The 26981-nt window shown below is 37.9% G+C and overlaps 1 protein-coding gene across 3 annotated transcripts in view; it reads left to right on the top strand.

Annotated features, from left to right (window-relative positions):
- RNF13 (ring finger protein 13) overlaps positions 1-26981 on the top strand; it is a 134561-nt gene that overhangs the window by 65728 nt on the left and 41852 nt on the right. For 2 of the 3 annotated variants that reach the window (XM_037150413.2, XM_037150412.2), the window contains exons 5-7: positions 4063-4150; positions 18186-18276; positions 25505-25610. In XM_037150413.2, the coding sequence (XP_037006308.1) occupies positions 4063-4150; positions 18186-18276; positions 25505-25610 (285 nt within the window). Of the gene's footprint in view, positions 1-4062; positions 4161-18185; positions 18277-25504; positions 25611-26981 lie in introns of all 3 variants that reach the window. The other variant, XM_037150414.2, reaches the window with a different exon arrangement.

The raw sequence follows: 26981 nt of genomic DNA, 5'->3' as shown, positions 1-26981 counted from the left end.
TTATGGAGGCCTGACAACCAAGGAGTTAAAGAAGAAACATTCATCCAGACCAGCAGGAAGGGCGGAGCCAGGCAGCTGGGTGGTAAGGACATATGGCAAGGCAGCAGCTGGCACACCAGGCAAGGTGATGGCTTGCAGAATGGGCGGTCCCACATTCACTTGCAGATAAACCAGGAGGAACAACTGGGGAGTGAGGCAGACCGTGAAACTGAGGGCTCCAGCTCGGGGAAATAAAGCCTCAAAACCTCTGACTGAAAACACCTGTGGGGGTTGAGGCACTGGCAGGAGAAACTCCCAGCCTCACAGGAGAGTTTGTTGAAAAGACCCACAGTATCCTAGAATGTATACAAACCCACTCACCCAGGAATCAGTACCAGAAGGGCCCAATTGGATTGTGGGAAGCAGGGGAAGTAACTGAAAACAGGCAGAGAATGGAGCAAGTGGCACTGTCCCCTCTCGGACCCCTCCCCCACGTTCAGCCCTGCCCTGGTAAACACCTAAAGCTCCACCCCTTACTATGTAACAGGTGCACCAAGACAAAAAAAAATAGCCCAAATGAAAGAATAGTTCAAGGCTCCAGAAAAAAATATATCTGGAGCTTTGAAGCCAGCCTATCAGATGTACAGTTCAAAACACTGGTTATCAGGATGTTCCAGGAACTCACTGGGTACTTCAACAGCATAAAAAAGACCCAGGCAGCAATGAAGGTTGCATTATGTGAAATAAAGAAAAATCTACAGGGAACCAACAGTGATGGGAAGGAAACGAGGGCTCAAATCAACAGTTTGGAGCAGGAGGAAGAAAGAAACATTTAACTAGAACAGAATGAAGAAACAATTCAAAAAATGAGGAGAGGCTTAGGAACAACCTCCAGGACATCTTTAAACATTCTAACATCTGAATCATAGGGTTGCCAGAATGAGAAGAGGAAGAGCAAGATATCAAAAACTTATTTGAACAAATAATGAAGGGAACTTCCCCAATCTGTCAAAGGAAATAGACATCTAGGGAGTCCAGGATGCTCTGAGAGTCCCAAAGAAGTTGGACCCAAGGAACACACACCCAGGCACATCATAATTACATTAGCCAAGATTAAAGATAAGGAGAGAATCTTAAAAGCAGCAAGGGAAAAGGAGACAATTACTTACAAAGGAGTTCTCATTAGACTATCAGCTGATTTCTCAAAATAAACCTTGCAGGCAATAAGGGGCTGGAAAGAAGTATTTAATGTCATGAAAGTCAAGGACCTTCATCAAAGATTACTCTATCCAGCCAAGCTATCATTTGGAAGGCCAGATAAAGTGCTTCCCAGATAAGGTCAAGTTAAAGGAGTTCATCATCACCAAGCCCTTATATGAAATGTTAAAGGGACTTATCTAAGAAAATGAAGATCAAAACTATAAACAGTAAAATGATGACAAACTCACAGCTATTAACAACCAAACCTAAAAAAAAAGGACTAAGCAAACAACTAGAATAGGAACAGAATCACAGAATTGGAGATCACGTGGATGGTTATCAGTGGGGAAGTGGAGGGGAACAGAAGGGGAAAAGGTACAGAGAATAAGTAGCATAAATGTAGGTAGAAAATAGCCAGGGGAGGTTAAGAATAGTATAGCAAATGGAGAAGCCAAAGAACTTATATGTATGACCCATGGACATGAACTAAGTGGGGGGGGGGTAAATGTGGGTGAGGGGGTGTGCAGGGCAGAGGAGAATAAAGGGGGGAATGGCAAACTAATAGCATAATCATTAAAATATATTTTAAAAAATTTTTAAATAATAAACACATTAAAAAAGATTTTAGTATTTTAAGGATCATTTTAATTAAAAGATAACCATAAAAAAGAAATAAGGTTTAGAAATCATATTCTTTTTAAGAGTTTTTTTCCCCATCCCTTGAAAAATGGTAATATCTTTGGGGAAGAAATCGTGGGGCTGACATTTCCTCAATTTTATTTGAATAAGAAAATTCACCTAAAAATACAACATGTACACAATGACAGGAAATAGTGAACTTAACATCTTGATTATTGACCTTTTCTTGCACGACTGCAAAACATTCCTTGTAACAGTTTTGTTGAGTGGTTGATTTCCTTGTCATTATTCCTGACATTAGAGCATAAGTACTGTGTTGGTCCGGTATTTATGTTATTTTAATCAGGTTTTAAAAAATCTCTAATTTTCTCTATTTATAATATAAATGAGCTACTAATTTAAACACATATTTTATTCACTTACTCATTCAAGGAATATTTAATGCATCCCTACTCTGTATCTGACTATTTCATAGATGCTATAGAGGCTGTAAAAATGAACAAAATATTAGTTCTTTGAGGCACTCTTATCTCTGATAACTCAATTTTTTCAATGATAGGATGAAATTATTCTGATTAATTCACATTATTGTCTCTTTTACAGACCCAACTTGCATTGCAAGGTTGTTTTAGAGAATTCAAGGGTAATATAGAAGAGAAATTTACTCTGTGCAAAGCTAACTTGTCGATTTGGGGTTGAATCCATGAGCTTCATCCTTTTACCTAACACTCAAATTCATTTGGTCTGAATACGTGGTTATTCTTTTGACTCTTGCAAACTCAGTTCTTTGAGCTTTCCCTTAGCCTTTGGAACTTGATTCAGATTTTATTTTTGTTGAATTACAGTAGAGTTGTGAATCATTACAGTACCGGTAACTAAAACAGAATATTAGACCTTCTGGAAATTAAAAAATAATAATTTCCCTATTCTTTAGAAGTATAAGTATTATAAAGAAACACTTTGAGATCCCTGGCTGGTGTGGCTGATTAGATTGAGTGCGGACATGCAAACCAAAGGGTCGCTGGTTCAGTTCCCAGTCAGAATACATGCCTGGGTTGCAGGCCAGGTCCGCAGTAGGAGGCATGTGAGAGGCAACCACACGCTGATGTTTCTCTCCCTCTCTTTCTCCCTCCCTTCCCCTCTCTCTAAAAATAAATAAATAAAATCTTAAAAACAATAAAAGAAGAAATACTTTGAGAAATTTAACACTATGCAATGATAATAGGTGATGCATTTCAAGAGTGTTTTATCATAACGAAGTATTCAAAACTGTATATATGTATATAGTTTTCACAGTATTCTAAACTATATATGTGTATATAATATGTACATTATATAGATATAGCCTACCCAATTTTTAAAAAAATTTAATCAATATGCAAATAATGATCTAATCCTTCCTTTTCCACCAGTGGTCCAAAGGTTATATGACTGGATAGCTTAGGTCTGGGTTTATTTTTATTTAAAATATTTTTATTTTTAAAGTGAGGTATGGTAACCTGTTTGGATACCTTTTAGATACTACAGGTAAAATTTTGTCACATATATAGTCATGTTCTTAAGATGTAAAAGTTAGTATTTTGGAGTCTAGTTTCAGGAATGATGAAATAGATAGAACCAAATAAGCAACTTCAGGCTGGAGGTATTTTTAATATTTTCAAAACTTTAGAAATGAATTTTTAAGAGCATGGTTGATGATGAAGCTAATAAAAATAGCTTGTATTTGACTCGGTTATATGTGTTATGCATAGTATTAATCATTTTAATACTGTTTACATGAGAAAAATATTGTTATTCTCATTTTAAAATTGTGGTAACAGAAATAAGGCAGAAAAATAATCTGCTCAAGTTTATCACACTAATAAATACTAGAAGTAGATTGAATTCCCAAGGACTGATGACTGAAGCTTGGTAACTGCAAGTCTCCACCTTATTAGGGCTAGACAGGTTTATTGATTTGGATCTTTTTAGTACTTGAGCTTCTGTCCCTATTCCTTTGTTTGCTTCTCATTTCACTTAATGCCAGGAATGAAATCAAGAAGATATCTAAAGAAGTCCTTGATAATCAATTGTAAAACATCCATTTATGTTTTAAGAACACAAGAGATTTATTCTTATGTATACAAGATATCCAAGAAGTCCTAGATATATGGCACAGACTGTTGATTTTTGTTTGTTGAAGCTGAGGGACTGGGTGACCAAAGCACTTTCTTCCTCATACCATGACTGTTTTCTGTCGCGCAGGTTTTGAATGCACAGAGAGCAGGATACAAAGCAGCCATAGTTCACAATGTTGATTCTGATGAGCTCATTGGCATGGGATCCAACGACAGTAAGTACAGGTATCACTTTTCTTCTCTCCTGTTTGACAGATTTTTTGGAACTAAATCTTGACAAGATTTTTCTCTTCTCGGGTTCTGTTTAAAAAGCATAATCTCTTTTAGAAAAGTGATTCCCAATTTTTAACCCCCCTGGGACAATTTTATTCAAAATAGAAATGGAATTGACTTGTTATTTTCCAAATATTTTTTAACCTATGTGCATCATTTTAGGAAATATGTTGATATTTTGGTAAAAACCAAAGGAAAACCAAAGCTTTAAAGAGAGATAGTCGTGCTGAGTTAAAGATGACATCAAAGAATTTTTGTGACTTTATTTAGAGATTGACAAGATTAAATTTTAGGATATGAGACTACTGAATTCTCGTGGAGTTTCAAAGCTACACATTTGTGCTTTCTTAAATTCCAGTTGGTTATTAGGCACTTAATATGCATTGGCATGCCTATAGCCTTTCATTTAAAATGGGAATATTATTCCTTTAGTCACTACTAAATATTAGCATCTAAGGAGAATGAGCCAATTTTAATGAACTGGCTTCAATCAGAAAGGTACTTTTAAGTTGTGTACCTCCTCGTAATTTAGTGGAGTGAAAAGAAGGTATCTTTTGTTATGTTTTTTTTTTTTTTTTAAATTTATTTAGTTATTTTTCAAGTACAGTTTTTTGTCTATTTTTCCCATCCCAGCCTCCCCTGCCCCTTGCTCCCCACCTCCCTCCCATTTCCTCCCCCCCCCTTAGTTCTCGTCCCTGTGTCCTTCCTATTTGTTCTTCCAAATCCCTCCCCCTTTTTCCCCTTAACTTCCCTTCCTTCTCCCCTCTTGTCACTATCCCCTTGTTCTCTATTTCAGTGTCTTTGTTTTTGGGGTTTTTTTTTCTGCTTACTTGTTTGTTTTGTTGTTTAGCTTCCTGTTAAAGGTGAGATCATATGGTATTTGTCTTTCAGCACCTGGCCTATTTCACTCAGCATAATGCTTTCCAGTTCCATCCATGTTGTTGCAAAGGGTAGTAGCTCCTTCTTTCTCTCTGCAGCATAGAATTCCATTGTGTATATGTACCACAATTTTTGGATCCATTCATTTACTGATGGGCACCTAGGTTGCTTCCAACTCTTGGCTATTGTAAATTGTGCTGCTATGAACATTGTGGTGCATAGGTTCTTTGATATTGATGTTTTAGGATTCTTAGGATATAATCCTAGCAGTGGAATTGCTGGGTCAAAAGGCAGGTCGATTTTTATTTTTCTGAGAAAAATCCATACTGTTTTCCATAATGGTTGTACCAGTCTGCACTCCCACCAACAGTGAACTACCTTACCCCGTTTCCCCACACCCCTCCAACATTTGTTGTTTGTTGCTTTGTTTATGATAGCCATCCTGACTGGTGTAAAGTGGTATCTCATTGTGGTTTTAATTTGCATCTCTCTGATAGCTAACGATATTGAGCATCTCTTCATGTGTCTCTGAATGTTCTGTATGTCCTCCTTGGAGAAGTGTTTGTTCAAGTCCTTTTCCCATTTTCTAATTGGGTTGGGTGTCTTCTTAGAGTGGAGTCGTGTAAGTTCTTTGTATATTTTAGAGATTAAACCTTTGTCTGAGGTATCATTGGCAAATATGTTTTCCCATACAGTTGGTTGTCTTGCTAATTTAATACTGTTTTCTTTAGCCATGCAGAAGCTTTTTATTTTGATGAGATCCCATTTGTTTATTCTTTCCTTTACATTCCTTGCTCTAGGGGACATATCAGTAAAGAAGTTGCTGCGTGAAATATCTGAGATTTTCTTGCCAATGTTCTCCTCTAGGACTTTAATGGTGTTATGACTTACATTTAAGTCTTTTATCCACCTTGAATTTATTTTGGTGTATGGTGTAAGTCTGTGCTCAAGTTTCATTTTTTTGCATGTAGCTGTCCAGTTCTCCCAACACCATTTGTTGAAGAGGCTATCTTTACTCCATTTTATGTTACTGCCCCCTTTGTCGAATATTAATTGACTGTAGAGAGTTGGGTTGATTTCTGGGCTCTCTGTTCTGTTCCATTGGTCTATGTGCCTGTTTTTATGCCAGTACCAGGCTGTTTTGATTACAGTGGCCTTGTAATACAGTTTGATATCAGGTATTGTGATCCCCCCTACTTTGTTCTTCTTTCTCAAAAGAGCAGCTGCTATTCGAGCTCGTTTATGGTTCCATATAAATTTTCGAAGTGTTTGTTCTATGTCTGTGAAATATGCCATTGGTACTTTAATAGGTATTGCATTGAATCTGTATATTGCTTTGGGTAGTATGGACATTTTGATAATGTTAATTCTTCCAATCCATGAACAAGGTATATGTTTCCATTTGTTTGTGTCTTCCTTGATTTCGTTCTTCAGGGCTGTGTAGTTTTCTGCATACAGGTTTTTTACCTCCTTGGTTAGGTTTATTCCCAGATATTTTATTTTTCTTTTTGCTATATCAAATGGGATTTTTCTCTTTATTTCTGCTTCTGCTGATTCACTGTTGGTATACAAAAATGCCTTTGATTTCTGGATATTGACTTTATAACCAGCTGTTTTGCCAAACTCATCAATTAGTTTGAGGAGTTTTTGGGTAGAGTCTATAGGATTTTCCATGTACACTATCATGTCATCTGCAAACAGTGACAGTTTTGTTTCCTCCTTTCCTATTTGGATGCCTTTTATTTCCTTTTCTTGCCTGATCGCTGTGGCTAAAACTTCCAATACTATATTGAATAGAAGTGGTGAAAGTGGACAACCTTGTCTTGTTCCTGATCTTAGTGGAAAAGCTTTTAGTTTTTTCCCGTTGAGTATGATATTGGCTGTAGGTCTCTCATATATGGCCTTTATTATTTTGAGAAATGCTCCTTGTATTCCCACTTTGCTGAGTGTTTTTATCATAAATGGGTGTTGTACCTTATCGAAAGCTTTTTCTGCATCTATTGATATGATCATGTGATTTTTGTCTTTGCTTTTGTTTATATGATGTATTACATTTACTGATTTGCGAATATTGAACCATCCTTGCATTCCTGGGATGAATCCTACTTGATCATGGTGTATGATCTTTTTGATATGTTGTTGGATGCGATTTGCCAATATTTTGTTGAGGATTTTAGCATCTATGTTCATCAGCGATATTGGCCTGAAGTTTTCTTTCTTTGTTGTGTCTCTATCTGGTTTTGGAATTAAGATGATGCTGGCTTCATAAAAAGAATTTGGGAGTTTTCCATTCTTCTGAATTTTTTGAAATAGTCTGTGGAGAATAGGGGTTAGCTCTTCCTTAAATGCTTTGTAGAATTCTCCTGTGAAACCATCTGGTCCGGGGCTTTTGTGTGATGGGAGTTTTTTGATTACTGCTTCAATTTCTTTTGCTGTTATTGGTGAATTTAGATTTTCTGCTTCTTTTTCACTGAGTTTTGGGAGATTGTATTTTTCTAGAAATGTGTCCATTTCCCCTAGGTTTTCAAATTTCTTGGCATACAGTTCTTCATAGTAATTTCTTACAATCTCTTCTATTTCTGTGGTATCAGTTGTAATCTCTCCTTTTTCATTTCTGATTGTGTTTATTTGTGTCCTCTCTCTTCTTTTCTTGATGAGCCTACTTAAAGGCTTGTCTATTTTGTTTATCTTCTCAAAGAACCAACTCCTGGATTCATTGATCCTTAAAATTGTGCTTTTAGTTTCTATGTCATTTAATTCTGCTCTAATCTTGGTTATTTCCTTCCTTCTGCTTGCTCTGGGCTGTCTTTGTTGTTGTTCCTCAAGTTCTTGCAGGCGTATGGTTAGGTTGTTTGTTTGAAATGTTTCTATCTTCTTTAGGTAGGCCTGTATTGCTATAAACTTCCCTCTCAGGACTGCCTTCACTGTGTCCCATAAGTTTTGGGTTGTTGTGCGATCATTTTCATTTGTTTCCAGAAATGTTTTGATTTCTTCCCTAATTTCATTCTTGACCCATTCATTGTTTAATAGCATACCATTCAGTCTCCATGTTTTTGGGTGCTTTGGGTTTTTTTCTTTGGGGTTGGTTTCTAATTTCAGTGCCTTGTGGTCAGAGAAGATGCTTGGTATGATTTCAATTTTCTTGAATTTGTTGAGGCTCCTTTTGTGTCCTATCATGTGGTCTATCTTTGAGAATGTTCCATGTACATTTGAAAAGAATGTATATTTAGCTTCTTTGGGATGAAGGGCTCTATATATATCAGTTAAGTCCATTTCATCTAGGGTGTTGTTTAATGCCACAATGTCTTTTTTGATAATTTGTTTGGAAGATCTGTCCATTTTTGATAGTGGGGTGTTCAAATCCCCTACTATGATTGTGTTGCTGTCAATATCTTTCTTGAAGTCCTCTAAGATTTTCTTGATATATTTGGGTGCCCCTATGTTTGGTGCATATATGTTTACAATGTTAATGTCTTCTTGGTGGATTCTTCCCTTGAGTATAATGAAATGACCTTCTGGGTCTCTCTTTACAGCCTTTTTTTTGAAGTCTATTTTGTCTGATATGAGAATTGCTACCCCAGCTTTTTTTTCTTGTCCGTTTGCTTGGAAAACTTGTTTCCAGCCTTTCACTTTTAGTCTGTGATGGTCTTTTGTCCTGAGGTGAGTCTCTTGTAGGCAGCATATGTGTGGGTCATGCTTTCTTATCCATTGAGCTATTCTGTGTCTTTTGATTGGAGCATTTAATCCATTTACGTTTAAGGTTATTATTGATAGGTACTTATTCATTGCCATTTTTGTACCTGTGTTCCTCTCTGTCTCCCTCTTATCCTTCCTTCCCTCAAAGCAGTCCTTTTAGTATTTCTTGTAGAGCTGGTTTGGTGGAGGCATATTCTTTTAGACTTCTTTTGTCTTGGAAGCTCTTTATTTGGCCTTCTATCTTGATTGAGAGCCTTGCTGGGTAAAGTAGCCTTGGTTGTAGGCCTCTGGTTCTCATTACTTGAAATATTTCTTGCCATTCTCTTCTTGCTTGAAGTGTTTCCATTGAGAAGTCGGTAGCTAACCTTATTGGGGCTCCCTTGTATGTTATTTCTTTTTTTCCCTTGCTGCCTTTAAGATTCTCTCTTTGTCTTGGAATTTTGCCATTTTGATGATGATGTGTCTTGAGGTGGGCCTCCTTGGGTTCCTCTTGATTGGGACTCTCTGTGATTCCTGGATTTGTGAGACTTTTTCTCTTATCAAATTAGGAAAATTTTCTCTCATTACTCGTTCAAATACGTTTTCTATCCCTTGTTCTTCTTCTTCTCCTTCTGGTATTCCTATTATTCGTATATTATTACGTTTCATATTGTCTTGCATTTCTCTTAATCCCTCTTCATTCTTTCTGAGCCTCTTTTCATTTTCTTGCTCTTTCTGTGAGATGCTTTCTACCCTGTCCTCCAACTCACTAATCCTATCCTCCGCTTCATCTATCCTACTTTGGAAACTTTCTACTGTGTACTTCAATTCGGAAATTGTATTCTTCATTTCCTCTTGTCTCTTGCTGATGGTTTCCATTTCCTTTTTGATGTTGCTGTAGTTTGCAGAGAGATCATTATAATTTCCCTGTAGTTTCTGGTAGCTCACTGTGAGCTCTTTGAGCTCTTTGAACTTCGTAATAACCAGTGCTTTGAATTCACTGTCTGATAGTTGATCAGCGTCTATTTCATCTAACATTCTTTCTGAAGTTTCTGCTTTTTCTTTCATTTGGGGATTGTTTCTTTGTCTTCCCATTGTTTGAGACTCTTCTTGTTAGTCTCTGCTTCCAAAATTGATCTGGTCTGAAACACTGGTTTTATGGTGTAAACTTCTGTGGTATGTTCCTTGTGAAGTTCAGTGGTACAGACTCCTTGAAGTTTCTTGATGTTCTTCGTCTCCACCTACACTCACGCTGGTCCTCGCACTGGTCTCTGCGTTGGTCGCCTACCACTGCTGAATGTCCCGGCTCTAGTAGCCGCCTCCTCAAGCACCCAGGCCCGTTACTAGGGCAGTGGCACAGAGGCTGGGAATGTCCTGGCTCCCGTATCTGGCTCTCTCTGCCGCCCAGGGCCGTCACAGGGGCTTGGAGTGTCCCGGTTTCCGTACCTAACTCCCCGGCGTCTAGTCCTGTCTCTATGGCAGTGGCACAGAGGCTTAGAAAGTCCCAACTCCCGTACCCGATTCCCCAGTGTCCAATCCCCTTGCTATGGCGGCAGCACAGGGGTTGTGACCCTCCCAGTTCCCGTAGAGGGATCCTCTGCCACCCCGGGCTGTCTCAGGGGTTTGGAGTGTCCAGGCTTCCGTACCTGACTCCCCCACGTCCAGTCCCGTCGCTATGGCAGCGGCACAGGATTTGAGAGCTTCCCGGCTCCCGTAGCTGGCTCCTCAGCTGCGTCACAGGGGTTTGGAGAGTCCTGGCTTCCGTACCTGACTCCCCGGCGTCCAGTCCCGTCGCTATGGCAGCGGCACAGGATTTGAGAGCTTCCCGGCTCCCGTAGCTGGCTCCTCAGCTGCGTCACAGGGGTTTGGAGAGTCCCGGCTTCCGAACCTGACTCCCCGGCGTCCAGTCCTGTCGCTATGGCAGCGGCACAGGATTTGAGATCTTCCCGGCTCCCGTAGCTGTCTCCTCAGCTGCGTCACAGGGGTTTGGAGTGTCCGGCTTCCGTACCTGGCTCCCCGGCGTCCAGTCTCGTCGCTATGGCAGCGGCACAGGATTTGAGATCTTCCCTGCTCCCGTAGCTGTCTCCGCAGCTGCGTCACAGGGGTTTGGAGAGTCCGGGCTTCCGTACCTGGCTCCCCGGCGTCCAGTCTCGTCCCTATGGCAGCGACACAGGATTTGAGAGCTTCCCGGCTCCCGTAGCTGGCTCCTCAGGGTCCAGGCCTGTCTCTATGGCGGTGTCACAGGGGCCTTTGGTGTCCCAGCTCCTGCAGCTGACCCTTCCGTTGCCCAGGCTAGTAGCTATGGCATCGGCACAAGGGTGTCCCCGCTCTGGTTCCTGACTCCTCTGTCTCCCAGGACCGTCACAGGGGCTTGGAGTGTCCGGCTTCCGTACCTGAGGCCCCGGCTCCCAGGCCTGTTGCTCTGGCGGCAGTACAGGGGCCGCGTGAGACCCAGCTCCGGTAGCTGACTCTGCCGCCGTCTGGTGTTTCAGCGTCGGTCACAATCTCTGGTCTTTTAATTTCATAAATGCTGGGTAACCGATGGTTTATTGTGCTGTTTCTCCATAGATCTGCCAGGATTTTCACCCATGAGTACAGGAGCTAGTATCCGCTCCATCTTACTCCGTCGCCATCTTCCCAGCATCCTCTCTTTTGTTATGTTGATAGCTGACTTGGAGAACCCACCTAAGGGTGAGGGCTGGTTGCTGGGAGAACCAGCCCCGTGATTAGGGGGTTGAAACTTTCAGTCCCGCCCCTGTGACCTTCAGGGAGGAAAGAAGTGCTGGAAATGGAATGGATCCAGAATGGCTAATGATTTGATCAATTATTTGATCTAATGAAGCCTCCTTAAAAAAACAAAAGGACAAGTTTGGAAAGCTTTCAGATTGGTGAATGAGCTTGGCGAATGAGAAGGGGGTGCTGGGAGAATTGATGCCTGGGTAGGTCACGGAAACTCTGTGCCCCTTCCCATGTACTTGCCCTGTATATCTCTTATGTCTGTTTCTGAGTTACATTCTTTTGTAATAGACTGGTAATCTGGTAAGTAAAATATTTTCCTGAGTTTTGTGAGCTACTTTAGTAGATTAACTGGACATAAGTGGGTAGGGGGACAGTTTATAACTCATCTGTCAGAATCACACAAGACAGTGTGGCTTGTCATTGGCTTCTGAAGGAGGGTTTCTAGTCTTGTGGGACTAAACCCTTAACCTGTGGAACCTGATGCTATTTCGAGCTATATATCATCAGGCTTGAGTTGAACTGAATTTTTTGATGCTGTGCAGGAGATGAATGCACACACAAAGGAAATTAGATATGATTAGTTGTTTTATTTTTGTTTTCCTTATAGTACATAATAGTAATACCTCTTGCTACTAAGTTCCATTGAGTCATACATGGAAGAAAGAGCCCAGCACAAAGAGCAAACATAAAGCTATGGACTGATTTAGTACATTGGGATGTATTTAGGACTTTAAATAACTACATCTTCAATAGGCAATATTTTGGATTCCTAGACCAAAAAAACTTTTTATAGCATAAGACATATTTTTTGTTTGAGTAGAAATCTTTTCCTTCCTACTCCTAATTAAGCAGAGGCAAACTTATAGTATATTAAATCGTTAATTCACTCTTCTAGCTGATTAAATTATCATAATAGTAGGATGCATGAAGTACACTTAAAAGGTTCTAGCATTTCACAAAAGTTCGACAACCACTACTTGGGATTTAGAGGAATTGATGAAGGGATTTTACTTACCTCAGCCCTTGGGAAAGTTACTTAACCTTCCTAAGTCCTTTATTTTCATCTGCAAAAGTGTGAATAATTTTAATTTTTATTTGACCTGACAAGATTGTGAAGATCATAGAAGAGCAGGTATATGAGAAAACCTGTAACAGTGGGAAGAACCTGGGTTAGGAGTCAGAACCCCAAGTTGAGTCTAGGCTGTGCAAATGCCTCACTGTACAACCGGGGAAAGTTATCAGTATGTCTGGGGTTGTTTCCTCTCCCTTTTTCATTGCTTGCTTTCTTCAGCAAGTATTTTTTGACAGTTTATACTGCATCAAGCATTGTTTATGTACCATGAGTATAGCAGGGATTGATACAGTTTAAGGCCTTACTCTTGTGCATTTCATTGAAGTCGCAGTAGTTAAGGGTGTGTTTCTGTAATGTGGTGCAGAGCAGTGGTCTCTGAAATATTCCCCACAAACCTAGATTGGGGGGAGGGAGAAGGGGAAGATATAGCAGTTAAGATACTTTGCATTACAATGGCAAGTTAATATCTCTGCTGCCACCTTGGGGGAAGGTATACATGACTTTAAGTGGGTATCATGACTCATGACATAGCCTGGGGAGCTTACACTTTACCTGTGTGAGAGGCAGGGGCTAGTTGCCCCTGTCTAACTGAGAACTCTTGCCCTGACTATAGATGGCAGCCAAAAGAAGGTAAAACATACAGGGATACTGGCAAAGGTAGCACATCATAGGAAGGACTGGATGTGAAGGCTGGGCATTTAAAATAAGGGTGGGCTGAGAGAAGTGGGAAGCAGTCACGGAGTTTGAAAGGGTGTACAGAAGGGTGTTTTTTCTGCTATGCAGCCTGCGCTAGTAAGGAGGAAGGTGCCATGCGGTCTGTAGTGATGTATCATCCATGCAGGCTAGAGGAAAGGGTTTAAGGAGAGAGTGGATGGAGCTGAACTGGGGCTATAGAGCTGCAGACTTCTGCTTCTATGAAGGATGTATAGAGAAGTCACTCTTTGGGACATGTGCCTCCCTGGACTCCACCATGATCCAGAGTAACATGGCACATGTTTCCCTGAACCATTACATGGACGCTGAGGACAACCTACCCCAGATCCTGAAGGGAAGAGTGACTGCAAGAGGATGGCAACTCTGGAACCCACAAGAGCACCTTCCAGAGGGGATGGAGACCTGCTTGCGCAGCCAGCTTAAGAAGAGATAAGGATGTGGGGGACTTCTGGGCACGGTTCTGGCCTATACCCAGTGGGGAGCAAGGGAAGTGCTGGGTCTCGTGGTACAGCAGGGCTTTGGCCAGTGGTATTCTCAGAACCCCCGAGGTTGGAACCCTGTTCAATAAACAGATTTAATAAAAATCTGTCTTCTTTAATTCTAAGTGTTGGGTCATGCATCAAGGCACCACCTGGATGAGCCCTGGTTTGGTCAGTTACAGTTTCTGGGGACTGCCTGCCAGGGTGTGAATTTCAGCTCTACCACTTACTAGCTGTTTGACCTTGGCTATGTTATGAAACATCTATGTGCTCCACTTTTCTGATCTGTAAAATGGGAATAATAATAATATTAAATCATTTGGGTTGTTGTGAGGATTGAATGAATTAAGCCATTTAAGCATTTAGAAGACTGCCTGGTGCTTAGTAACCATTTAGTGGTTATTTCGCTACTATTATTATTGCTGCTGTTACTATTATTATTATGTTCTGGGGTGGGAGAGAGGAAATGAATACAAAGAGGTATGATATATGTCAATAGTGACAGGTGCTATGAAGAAAAATATGTTTGGCTAAAGGGATATAAAGGGACAGGGACAAGAGAAAGGTGCCTATTTTAGATTGGGTGGCCAGAGGAGACGTCTTTGTGTGAGGCTTTGACATTTAAGCATAGGCCTAAAGTGAGAGGCTGAGACATTTCTGGAGGAGGAGTTTTCCAAGGAAAGGGAACAGCAAACAGATACAAAGGCTTGAAAATAAAGTGTACTTGGTGTTTGGACAGAAAGAGTGGTAGGGGATGAGGTTAGAAAGGGGCCAGATCATGTCCAGATCTAGCCCTTGACACCCCTGATCAGGGGCCAGATCATGTCCAGGTCTGGCCTCCAGGTCATGTCCAGGTAGGATTTTGCTGCTTATTCTGCATGGGTTTTACCATATTTTGCTGTGTGTAATGCACTCTCATGCTTTTTAGCACTACCCATATTTAATGCTCATTCTTACTTTTCCCTCAAAACTTTGGGCAAAAAGTGTGCATTATATGTGGCAAAATACAGTATACAGAAGTGTGAGGTGATCTGACATACAAGGGTATTTTAAAATGCTCACTTGGCTGTGATTCTTTTTGAGAATAGACTGAAGGTAAAAGATGGCCAGGAGTGCCAACAGAGATGAGTTAGAATGTTGCTGCAGCAGCCAGGCAAGAGATGATGGTGATTTGAAGTGTTAGCAATGATTGTGTTGAGAAGTGGTAGAATAAAGGACCTTTTTTGAGTTGATGGAATTTGTTATAAGACATAAAGGATTCTTCCCTTGAGTATTATGAAGTGACCTTCTGGGTCTCTCTTTATGGCCCTTTTTTTGAAGTCTATTTTGTCTGATATGAGTATTGCTACCCTGGCTTTTTTTTCTTGTCCATTTGCTTGGAAAATTTGTTTTCAGCCCTTCACATGTAGGTCCTTTGTTCTGAGGTGGGTCTCCTGTAGGCAGCATATGTAGGTCATGTTTTCTTATCCATTCAGCTATTCTATGTCTTTTGATTAGAGCATTTAATCTATTTACATTTAATGTTATTATTGATAGGTACTTCGTCATTGCAATTTTTATACCTGTGTTCCTCTCTGTCTCTCTCTTTACCTTCCTTAAAGCAGACCTTTTAGCATCTCTTGCAGAGCTGGTTTGGTGGAGGCGTATTCTTTTAGACTTCTTTCGTTGTGGGGAAAAGGGGACCCTAGTTCACTGTTGGTGGGATTGGAGACTGGTACACCCATTATGGAAAACAGTATGGAATTTTCTCAGAAAACTAAAAATGGACCTGCCTTTTGGCCCAGCAATTCCACTGCTGGGATTATATCTTAAGAACCCTAAAATACCAATCCAAAAGAACCTATGCATCCCAATGTTCATTGCAGCACAATTTACAATAGCCAAGAGCTGAAAGCAACCTAGGTGCCCGTCAGTAAATGAATGGATCAAAAAATTGTGGTACATATACACAATGGAATTCTATGCAGCAGAAAGAAAGAAGGAGCTCCTACCCTTTGCAGCAGCATGGATAGAACTGGAAAGCATTACGCTGAGTGAAATAAGCCAGGTATTGAAAGACAAATACCATATGATCTCACCTTTAACAGGAAGCTAAACAACAAAACAATAAGCAAGCAAAATATAACCAAAGACACTGAAATAGAGAGCAGGCTGAGAGGGACCAGCGGGGAGAGGGGAGGGAATTGCAGGGGAAAAAGGGGAGGATCTACAGGAACTTGTATAAAGGACACATGGACAAGAACTAAGGGGGGTGAAATAGGAGGGAGGTAGGGAGCACTGGGTGGGGTGGGCTGGGATGGGAGTAAAAGACAAAACTGTACTTGAACAATAATTAAATAAAAATAAATAAATAAATAAATAAATAAATAAATAAATAAATAAATGCTTTCTAAATTTAAAGAATGATGTAAGAGAATAATTTTGTAACTTTATAGTGAAGAACTTATTAGACAATGCCTAAGTATAGATCATAAAGGAATATGTGGATAAATAAACTCATTTAGAATTAAAAAAAAAAGAGAGGGAGGATTAAGGATGACTCCAAGATGTTTGCCCTGAGAAACTAGGTGAATAGTTAATTACAGAGATGAGAGAGACTAGGAATTAGAGCAGAGACCTTGAGAGTCCCATTTGAGAAACAATACATTTGAAACACATGTTAGGCAGTCAAGTGGAGATATTAAACAGGCAACTAGATATATGAATCTGGAGGGGTTGGGGCTGGCTATTTAAATTATGATTTGTCTGTGTTATCACGTTAACACTGTTTGGCAGTGTGTACTTCACAGAATTGGTTTGTAGATCAGAATTAAAATTTAGTATTTTAAAAAATATTTTGTGAATTAGCTATTCATATTTGCATACATCATTGCCCCTCTTCTTCTTAATCTTACTAAAGTGAGGAGCTTCTTACATCTGTTTAATTATCATAAGTCAAAGAAGTTATCTTCCAGTAATTATAAACTGGTAATTATAACCCAAAAGTTTCTCCTTCAGTTTATCAGAGTATCTTCATGAAAGGGGAAGACATTCATTTTACCAAAGGATATATAATTCTCAGTTTTCATTATCAAATCAATTAAAAAATGTAAACTATATGATAAAGATCTCTTAGCAAGATAGAAAATATCTCCCTAAAGTGTATATGATTATAGCAGCGATGAAGATGATGAGGTGGGTCTTTATTGAGGTGGCAGAATCTCTGATATGTATCATTGAGTGGAACAAAAGCTTATATTTTTCCATTGTTATATAACCTCATAATATAAAAATAAAATTTTTATTGATTCTATTGATATAAAATAGTGATTAAATATTTCTTTACTAACCATTTTGCTTCTTGCCCTCCTGGGGTTTAGATGGTGTGTGTGTGTGTTTGTGTGTGTGTGTGAAAGAGAATGAAAAAGGAATGAGAGATTGTTTTTGCACAAAACAAACCAATCTGGAAGTGAAAAAAATGTATTCTACCAAGGGATGCCAAGACTTGAAAACATTAAAACTTGTCTTTATAAGGATTAAAGAAAAGCACATTAATGGTTGCTAAGGTTGGGGACTTATTTTGAGGGATGATAGAACATTCTATGTCTTGATTGTGATGGCGGTTAGAAATAAAACCTATGTCTTTGGGTGGAAAGGGTTATGGCTATGTTCTGTTTGTTATTCTTTACTTGTATCCTCCACCCTTTTTAAAATAAATAACGAACACTCCACCCTTTTTAAAATAAATAATGAGTATGTATTTTTAAAGAAATGGAGAACAAAGTTACTGTGAAAATACAACAAGAAAACAAATGAGCTTTCTTTAAAGTCTATTCAGTTACTCAAATCTATTCAATTAACTCACAGCTGAAAATATGGCTGCTTTTTCTATAGTAATATTAAGAGGATTGTTTTTATTTCTCTTCTTGAGAAATGGGTAATTTTTACAAAGGTTTTTTTTTGGCATTTGATTTTGGTTTTGCAATACAGTTGTGAGTCAAATTTCTTAAGATACCCATCAAAACACAAAACTTTACCAGGAACTCCAGGGTTAGGAGGAAGTAGAAATTCACTTAGCTCTCTTGTCCTGTTTCAACTCTTGCCAGCCATTTCACTCTGGAAAGCCATCCATGTGTGGTATCATTTTTCAGACTGTTGTGAAGTGGTCTTTTTAAACATTCTTAGGCTTGTACCTCTACTGGGAATGGGTATGTAAAAAAAAAAAAACTTTTTCACTTTCTCATTTAGGAATTAAGTATGGAAAGAAAGCTTAAAATTTCTCTTCTTCTTTTTCTAATAGTTAATTATGTCTATTAAGGATAAATTGAATGGAAATATAAAAAATAATTATATCCCAATCTCATAGAACTGTTGAACTAGCATGATAATGTATATGTGCAAAATGTTAGCTAAAAATAATTTTATTATTGTTTTATATAGTTGGTCTGTTAAAGAAAATTGACATACCATCTGTCTTTATTGGAGAATCATCAGCTAATTCCCTGAAGGATGAATTCACATATGAAAGAGGGTAAGTAATGGATATAAAAAATAATAATGTAGAGTAAAAATTTTTTATATTAGGGTAAAATGAGATAATATTAGTTGCAATTGAGGTTGTGTTTTAGAATATTCTATTGCACTACATTATCTCTTAAGTTGTAATGTTTTTGTACTATTTTCTCTGTGTATAGTTACATGTTAAAAATATCTTCATGATAGAGAGATTTAAGGCACCTATATGGCAAAAAGATTAAAAAAACTTAAACTTATGGTTTAATCAAACTACTGGTATTTAGAAACAATATAATTTAATTTATATGATGCCTTTCATTAAGATGTATTTGTACTTTAGTAAGTTTTTCATTTTATAAATACAGAGTACAATACAGTATTGTGACTAACTTTTACAGAGACAAAAGGTTTGTTTGCAAGTTTAAAAATTTGATTTGGAATGAAAACTTCTCCATGGAATTTTCCCTCCAAATCTCATTATCATGGTAACGTATAGACTGAAACTAACTTAAGGCACAGCTGTCTCCTATGGTCCCAAAACACAGTGGGCAGGGACAGGCTTTTGACCAAGAAGAACAATAACAACCATATTAATAATAAAAGCAGTCCTATTTTCTGAGTATTTGGCAAGTGCCAGGCACTCATGAAACCAAGGCATTTGTTGTAAGAATATCTCACAACACTCTAAACGTTATTATAATCTCTATCTAGATTTTCTAAAAGAGGAAACTGGTACCATGAGATTCAATTCTAATTACTTAAGGGAAATACATCCATGAATACTTGAGTTCAAAAATCCATAAAAAGAAAAGATTTTCTGTTTTTGCCATTTTCCTATATACTTTAGATACTTAAAATACTGTTCACATATTATATGCTCAGAACATCTTTATTCAGTTAGGGGGTGTAATTTAGGGTGTTGTATTAAAAATAGTTAATCAAGCCCTGGCCAGGTAGCTCAGTTGGTTAGAACATCTTCCCGATATGCCAAGGTTGTGTGTTTGATCCCTGGTCAGGGCACATACAAGAATCAACCAATGAATGCATAAATAAGTGGAACAATAAATTGATGTTTCTCTCTCTTTCCCCCTTCTTTCTCTAAAAAATGAATAAATAAAAAAGTTAAACATTAAGAAACAGTTTATCAAGATGCTGTTGTGTCAGCCATGTTTGTGTAGCTGTAGCTAATGAAGGAGAACTGATACTTGCTTTACCTCAGTATTGTTTCCTCGTTTAGAAAAAAAATCTATACATTTTAAAAGAGTCTTGTTTTTAGTTATAAAATCATACATTTTTAAATTGAAAAGTAATACATACATGCCGGTAAAATAAGCAACAATTCACAAATATAAAGCATTTAAATGAAATTTCTTTATTATGCCATTCTCTAACAACAGAAAGATTTTAATTGTCCCCCATATTTGAATACTCAAAATTAATTAGTGATAACGTGTTCATAAAATAGAACTGTAAAACACATAGTATTGTGTAATGAGCTTTACTTAATATTTAGAGCCTTTCCATGGTAATGCAAGTCTACTTTTTTCCTCATACCAGCTCTTAGGGTCAGATGTATTGTGGACTTCAAAACTTTTTAATTTTTTAAAAGTTAAGTAACATTTCCCAATAGGATTTTCGGCAGCATCTCATAATCAAACAAATTATATACATAGGTGGGCAAAAGTAGGTTTACAGTTCATATAGAAAAATACAGATTAATAAATAACAGAAGATAAACTGTTTTATGTACTCACAACTGTAAACCTACTTTTGCTCACTCTTAAATAGCTTCTGTGAGTGTATAAATATTTTTTTATGTTCGTTCAGTTCAGACTGACTATAAATGAATTGCAGATCTTGTTTTTAAAGTTTTTTTAGGTTTCAGAATTGTGCTTGAGGGACTGTAGACTTGTACATACAGATCTGCCTCATACATCTATCAGCTGGCCTGCCAACCTGACTACTTACCCACTCATTAATTTATCCTGCTTTTTTGTTATGGTAACTTTCAAAGATATTTAAAAGAAGAGAGATGACTATACTGTGTCTCATCATTCAGTTTCAAATTACCAACTTAGGACCAATTTTGTTTGGACTGTTCACCCTCTGGCCCATCTCACCTCCCTTTCTTCCCCTCGTCATGATCATTTTGAAGCAAGTCCCAGATACCCCATCATTTTACCTGTACATATCTCAGAATGGATCACTAAAAGATAAGGTTATAGAGAGAAATATAACCATATTATCATCATTACTGTATTTTGCCATATACAGTGTGCTCCAGTGTATAACACGCACCCACATTTTTGGTGAATACTTTCAGGGGAAAAATTAATTTTTTAATTCACTTTTTAACTTATTTATTTATATTTAGAAACAAAACTGATTTTCATATTCCAGGATATTTTGCATATGAATATCATTATTGCTTTCTAGAGTTATACTTTTAATGCATAAGCATAAATAAAAGAATTAAAAACATTTATATAGATACAGAATTAGTACTACTCACATATAGTGCTACCCATCTATTATTTTTTCCTAAAAGATTTGGGCAAAAAAGTGCACATAATACATGACAAAATGTGATATATCTTTTCAAAACATTGGGTCTTCAGATTTTTCCAACTGTTTGAAATCCTTTAAAAAGTATTTTTAATATTCTAAATAATGTCCATATACTGCAATAGTGCTTATGCCTTAATTTTTTTTAATTTGTCCTGTGAATTTACTACAGTCTGGACTTTCCTGATTGAATCCTTGGGTATTATCTAGAATATTTCTTTGTTACTTATTTTCCCTATAAATTGCTCATTAGATGTTGAGGTTTGTTCCAATTAGAGTTATTCAGGGGCTGGAAGAATAGGGAAGGCAAGAATGCTTTATATATGGTATTATATGTTTCATTACATATGAAACATGTAATACCAGAAACAATATTTGGATCTATCTTTGTGGTGCAAGTAATTGAATTTTATAATTTCTCCTTCATTTATTAGTTAAAATCCTTCTCTAAAGATGGCTTGTACCATATCAATTATTGGATTACCTTGACATACAATGTCTTTAGGAAAGACAGGATAAACACTTGATTCTTTCCCTTCACTGTTTTTTGAAATGACTTGGTTTGCTAGCATCTTCCAAAGATGATTTAATATATAGATTTGCTATAAGTATTATAGCAAACTCATGAGTCCAAACCTATTTCAGTCCATTGTTGTTATTATCTTTATTGATGTTCACATTGTTCCATTGCGCACTTCAAGTTTCATCCTGATTTCTTTGACAGGCATCTAGGAACTTTTGCATGCTCCCTCTTTTGGTGTAGGAGATGTTCCAGGCCTGTTTTCTTCTTTTCCTTCCCCTAACCTGGGATCAGTCATTTCTTCAAGTTCTGGTTCCTTTTCATTGGTTATGGTATTTAAAGACCAGGGGGGATCATTGCTCGTATGTTTGTCACTATTTCTAGGGCTTTTCAGTGCACAGAGCTAAGCAACACACTGGCTTCTAAAGACACAATAAATTGTCAAATGCGTACTGTTACTTCTGATTCAGATTCAGGGCTTTGTTGATCTCACATCTGTGTTTTTCCGTGCTCAAAGACACCAATATAATTATTTCTTTTCTTTTTGAATTACATAATACACACAAAATAGACTCAGAAGAACAATACCAACACTACTACAAACATCTATAAAAAACAGTTCTTGTCCTGGCCAGGTGCTTCGTTGGTCGGAGCACTGTCCTGTCCACCAGAAGGGTGTGGGTTCAATTCCCAGTCAGGGCACATACTTGTGTTTGCTGGTACAGTCCCTGGTTGGGGTGCATATAGAAAGCCACCAATCAATGTTTCTCTCTTTCTCTCTCATCTCTCTCTCTAAGATTAATGAACATGTACCTGGGTGAGGATTAAAAAAAACCAAACAGTTTTTTCTCTGCTTAAGGTATATCATAGGATGTAAAGTCAAATTATATTTTAAAGACATGAAATAATTCCTATGCATGTGCTGTCAACTGGAAACACAACCGTAGTTGAATTATTTTGCTTTTAGGTTTTAGGGATTGTGTTTCCATATGCACTATGACTTTTATAATTCTATATAAATTTAAAATCGTAACCAATAAGACAGTGTTTATCTAGAGATGTCCAGCTTATATGTGTTATTCACCTTGTCCCTCCTGTTCTACCCTTACCTTAAAGTAATAATTTTTTAAAGTTTTTAGTTTATTCTTTAATTATCTTTTTTTAATGTAAACAAATACCTATCTCTTCTCTGTCTTCCATCCTCAATACATAAACACTGTTTCCCATTTTGTTTTTCTTCAATTAACAGTATGGCCTGGAGATCATACCATATGAGAAGATAGAGTTTTCATTTCTTTATGATAGAGGCATGGAACTCCATTAGCTGCTAGCTCCCTGTTGATGAACACTGGAATTATTTACAGCCTTCTGCTGTTAAGTTGTGCTCTAGTAAATAACCTTATGTAGAAGCCTTTTCATGTTTTTGCTGGTTTATCTTTGGAATAGATTTCTAGAAGTACAAATGCTAGGTCAGATGTTGCTAGATATTGGCAAACTCTCATCCATAGGGTTATGCCAGCAGTATATGACAGTGTCTCTTTTCCTGAAGAGTCGTCAACAAATTATGTTGTCAGATTTTTAGATTTACCCTAATCAGACAGGTAAGAAATAGTTCTGCTTGTAGCTTTAATGTATGTTTCTTTTAACAATTGTGGGCAGAGGAAAGAATTGTTTTTTATTGTACTGAGTAGCAAGGTGAACTGGAGATATTGCTGGGCTGTGGCCTTTATGGGTCATTTAATTCTCATGGACAAAGAATCCTGTTTCTTTCAACTCCAAACTTTCTGTATTCTCTCTCATGTGTAGGGACTCCATTTGTTTATATTTTGCCCCTAGGATCAGGTACGATGGCAGCATAGTCAGTAAATGCTGGTGAAATTTAACTGCTAGTGTGCGACCTTGAGCATTCTTCAACAAAGAGCACTGTGCTGGCAGCAGAACAGGTTGTGGCACAGATGCTGAGGTATGGGCCTGTCTAGTGCAGAATGTGGGATGTTTGGTGAGGCGGTTGTGAGCTTTTTCTGAAAGGGGCAAGTTCAGACCAGTAGTTGTCCGAAAAAGTGAGGGTATCCCGTAGTAGGGCTGATCACAGGTCATTGCCTGGAAAGTTGATTTATAGGAAGACTTTGGGATGTGGTTGTTACTTTACAGGAAGAAAGGCTTTGATGTGTGGTTGTATATCCATTGAGGTTCAGTAGTGTGGAGATAGCTGTTTGACCCAAGATGGGGGGTTGGTATGAAAACAGACAGCAAGACAAATATCTCATGTATCAAGCATAGGGATTGGGAGATTAGAGTAATTGTAACAAAGTTTAGACTGAGACACCTGGTTTGAAATTAGTCTGGAAACTCATGGAAAGGAGAATAAAATACTATTTCCTGGGTCCTGCTTAGGACTCCGCTTCAATGATCCCATCTTAACTGCAGAGCTCATGGAGTGTATTATATTTAGGGGTTCACGTGGAGGTTGTGTGTAAGATACTAAAGCTGTTTAAATATCTCCTTTTTCAAATACAAATTGATCTGGTATGAACTGGACAGGGATGAATCTGCAGGCTCAGACAGAGCAAATAGAAGTAAAGCTAGACTGCTTTCCAGAGTACGTGCACCAGCTGTCTGTGAGGGTTTGGATTTCTCCTTCCGAAGAACTTTCAGAAGCAATTGTGTAGCCCCAGAAAAACCTGATGGTATTTTCATTAAAATTACATTTTACTTATAAATTAATTTAGGGAGAATTGGCACTTTTAGGATGTTAAATCTCCTTATCCAAGAACATGGTATGTCCTTTTATTTGTTCAGCCAATGAGGTTAGCTCAGTTGGTTAAATTGTCATCCCCATATACCAAGGTTGTGGATTCAGTCCCTGGTCAGGGCACATACAAGAATCAACCAGTGAATACACAAATGAGTAGAACAACAAATCCATGTTTCTCTCTGCACTCCTCCTCCCCCTTCCCTCCTTCTTCCCCTCTCTCTAAAATCAATAAATGGGCAAGGATTTTAAAAAGTCACTTTGAAATGGAAATAATTTACTTTCATGGTATTTTTCCTAAGTACTGTGGTGTACTAAGCACCTCTATATCAGGGGAGGAGTTGACCTATTTTTATTTTCTTTTATAAAATTGAGAATTTTTATTTTGTGTTTAATCCTTGTGTTACGAAGTACCTGGCTTCGCTGCCTAAATGAATCACTGAGCCATGGATAACAAAGTAGTGTTGCTGACACTGTATTAGTTGAGTAGCACAGAAGTACAACAGAGAAATCAGTCATGTTACTGACCAGTACGCAGACCCTTTCCTAGACTGAGGATATTTTCTAATGCAGGGTTTTGCTGTCTTGTAAAATTTGCTCACACAACTCAAATAGTGTGCCTACTCTGAGCACAGATTAATTTCGTGAGTCCCTTTCAATTTTTATAATAGTAATATTACAGTAACTAATAATATGTTAATAATGAAGGGAAATAAGGCATGTAGCATTCATCACCTCTCCCCTGACAAAATATGTATTTTTGTAGTTTTTTTTCCCCCGGGGAAGCAGTGGAGAAGATGGAAAATAGAGAGAAAGCTACATCTCCTGGAGCTTTGAAGCTACAATTCCTTTACCAGTTTTCCATTCCATGTCTCACAGATAATGTAGAGTACAGGGGCCATGTCCATTGTCTCTGGTACAACAGGTTTATGAAAGCCTGTAGGGAGGAGGGGGCATATTTTTATTGTTGGTGGCTTTTCCAGAGAGGAAACTGATGAACAGTAATCTGGTTGAGGTGGGGTTGTTATTGACATACCACCTAAGGTATTGCCATTATTTTAATGTTGATTTTGCCTATAAAATATGCACACTTTTGTCCAGGTTACTAAATTCAGTAAATAATGTACTTCCAGGATGGATACAGTAATTATTGATTGGCTGATTCCACTACTCAGTCTAAAAGCTTTTTAAAATTATATGGACAAGTAATTTGGCAAATATGTAAAATAGACTTAAAATGGAAAAATCATCCCTTAAGTTATTGGAAATTATAAATTAGAAAATGTGATGTGTCTAGTGGATTGAATTGTAATGTCTAAATGCTTTTTGAAAATATATTTGACTTTGATTAGCATCATAATTTTGCAACTCAGTCTTTTTCATTTATTAATTCTTGTTTTCTTCCAGGGGCCACATTATCTTAGTTCCAGAATTTAGCCTTCCTCTGGAATACTACCTAATTCCCTTCCTTATCATAGTGGGCATCTGTCTCATCTTGATAGTCATTTTCATGGTAGGTAAATTGATTTTAAATACTTTCTAAAAATACTATAAATGGCTCTAAAAAACATTGTATTAAGAGAAGAATTACATTAAGGCTTTTTGTATGAGTCCATTTATGTAACAGTTTCTTGAAAAGGCAAAGATAATCTGGGTAGAAAAAATCAGAGCAGTGATTGCTTCTGGGGGGCTAGGGCTGGGTGAGGGATTTACTGGAATGTGTCTGAGGGAACTCTCTGGGGTGTGAATCATGTTCTTTATCTTGAGAGATTTGGGCGGTTCTAATGCCTGAATCACCAAATTGTATATTTAAAGTTTTGTGCATTTCATTGTATGTAAATTTTACTTAAAAAGAAAAGAGAATTAAAAAAAAATACTAAATTCTAAGTAGTGATATACATGGTGAAGTATTTTGAGGTAAGTATACTGATACTTGAAACTCACTTTGGAAAAAATTAAGAGAAAAAGATTGATCAGTGGATAGAGGGATGGATAGATATGTAATAAAAAGTAGCAGAGTAAAATGTTAATTATAGTGTCTAGGTAGTGTCTATATGGGTATTTATTATAAAAATTCTTTCAACTCTTCTCTGTATATGAAAATTTTCATATTAAAATGTACATTAAAAATAGCCTGAGGGCTTAACGTTAAGGGGAACGGTCCATTTTCTCTCCAGAACAGTGCTGACCAAGCTATGGCTCCAGGACTCGCAGTGGGTCTGCAGGGTCAGAATTATTTTCATAATAATGCTAAGATACTATTTTTCTGTGTCACTGTCATTCAGGGTTTAGAGTGAAGGTTTCTAGAGGCTATATGGTATGTGGTATGAAAACAAATTGAAGACAAAAGCAGATTATGAGAATCCCTCTGTATTCTATAAAGATAAATATTTAAAGAGATTTATAAAGAATTAAAACAGTCCCACTGTTCTTTTTATTTTTGATAAAGAACATATCAACCTCTAATGAGTTTATTATTATACTGAGTTTATAAATTAATTTAAAAATTAAATGGTGAATATACTTCCACCAAGATGGGGGCGTAGGTGGAATCATTGTGCCTTCTCACACAACCAAGTTTAAAAACAACAAAGTTTTAGCAAGAAAAAAGCAGCCAAACCACAGAAAATTGAACTATTCTGAAGTCTGACAACAACGAACCCTTCAGCCAAACCAGTAAGAGAGGCAGAGCTAGCAGCAGAGCGGGGGCGGGCAGGAAAGGTCCACCAGAGTGACCCAGGTGTGCAGGCAGCTGTGGGCGGATCCCAGGTTGAGGAGTAGTGGGCGGTCCCACTGAGGGCTGACCTTGGTCACACATTTGCGCGCAGATAAACCAGGGAAGGAGCAAGTAGTGAAACAGACTGTGCAGGCCCCAGCGGCGGGA

This window comes from Artibeus jamaicensis, unplaced genomic scaffold, assembly GCF_021234435.1.
Source record: "Artibeus jamaicensis isolate MK-2021 breed Jamaican fruit bat unplaced genomic scaffold, CSHL_Jam_final contig_466, whole genome shotgun sequence".
Classification (NCBI taxonomy): Eukaryota; Metazoa; Chordata; class Mammalia; order Chiroptera; family Phyllostomidae; genus Artibeus; species Artibeus jamaicensis.
The sequence above is the reverse complement of the archived record's forward strand: the minus strand, read 5'-3'. Positions and strand labels throughout refer to the sequence as shown.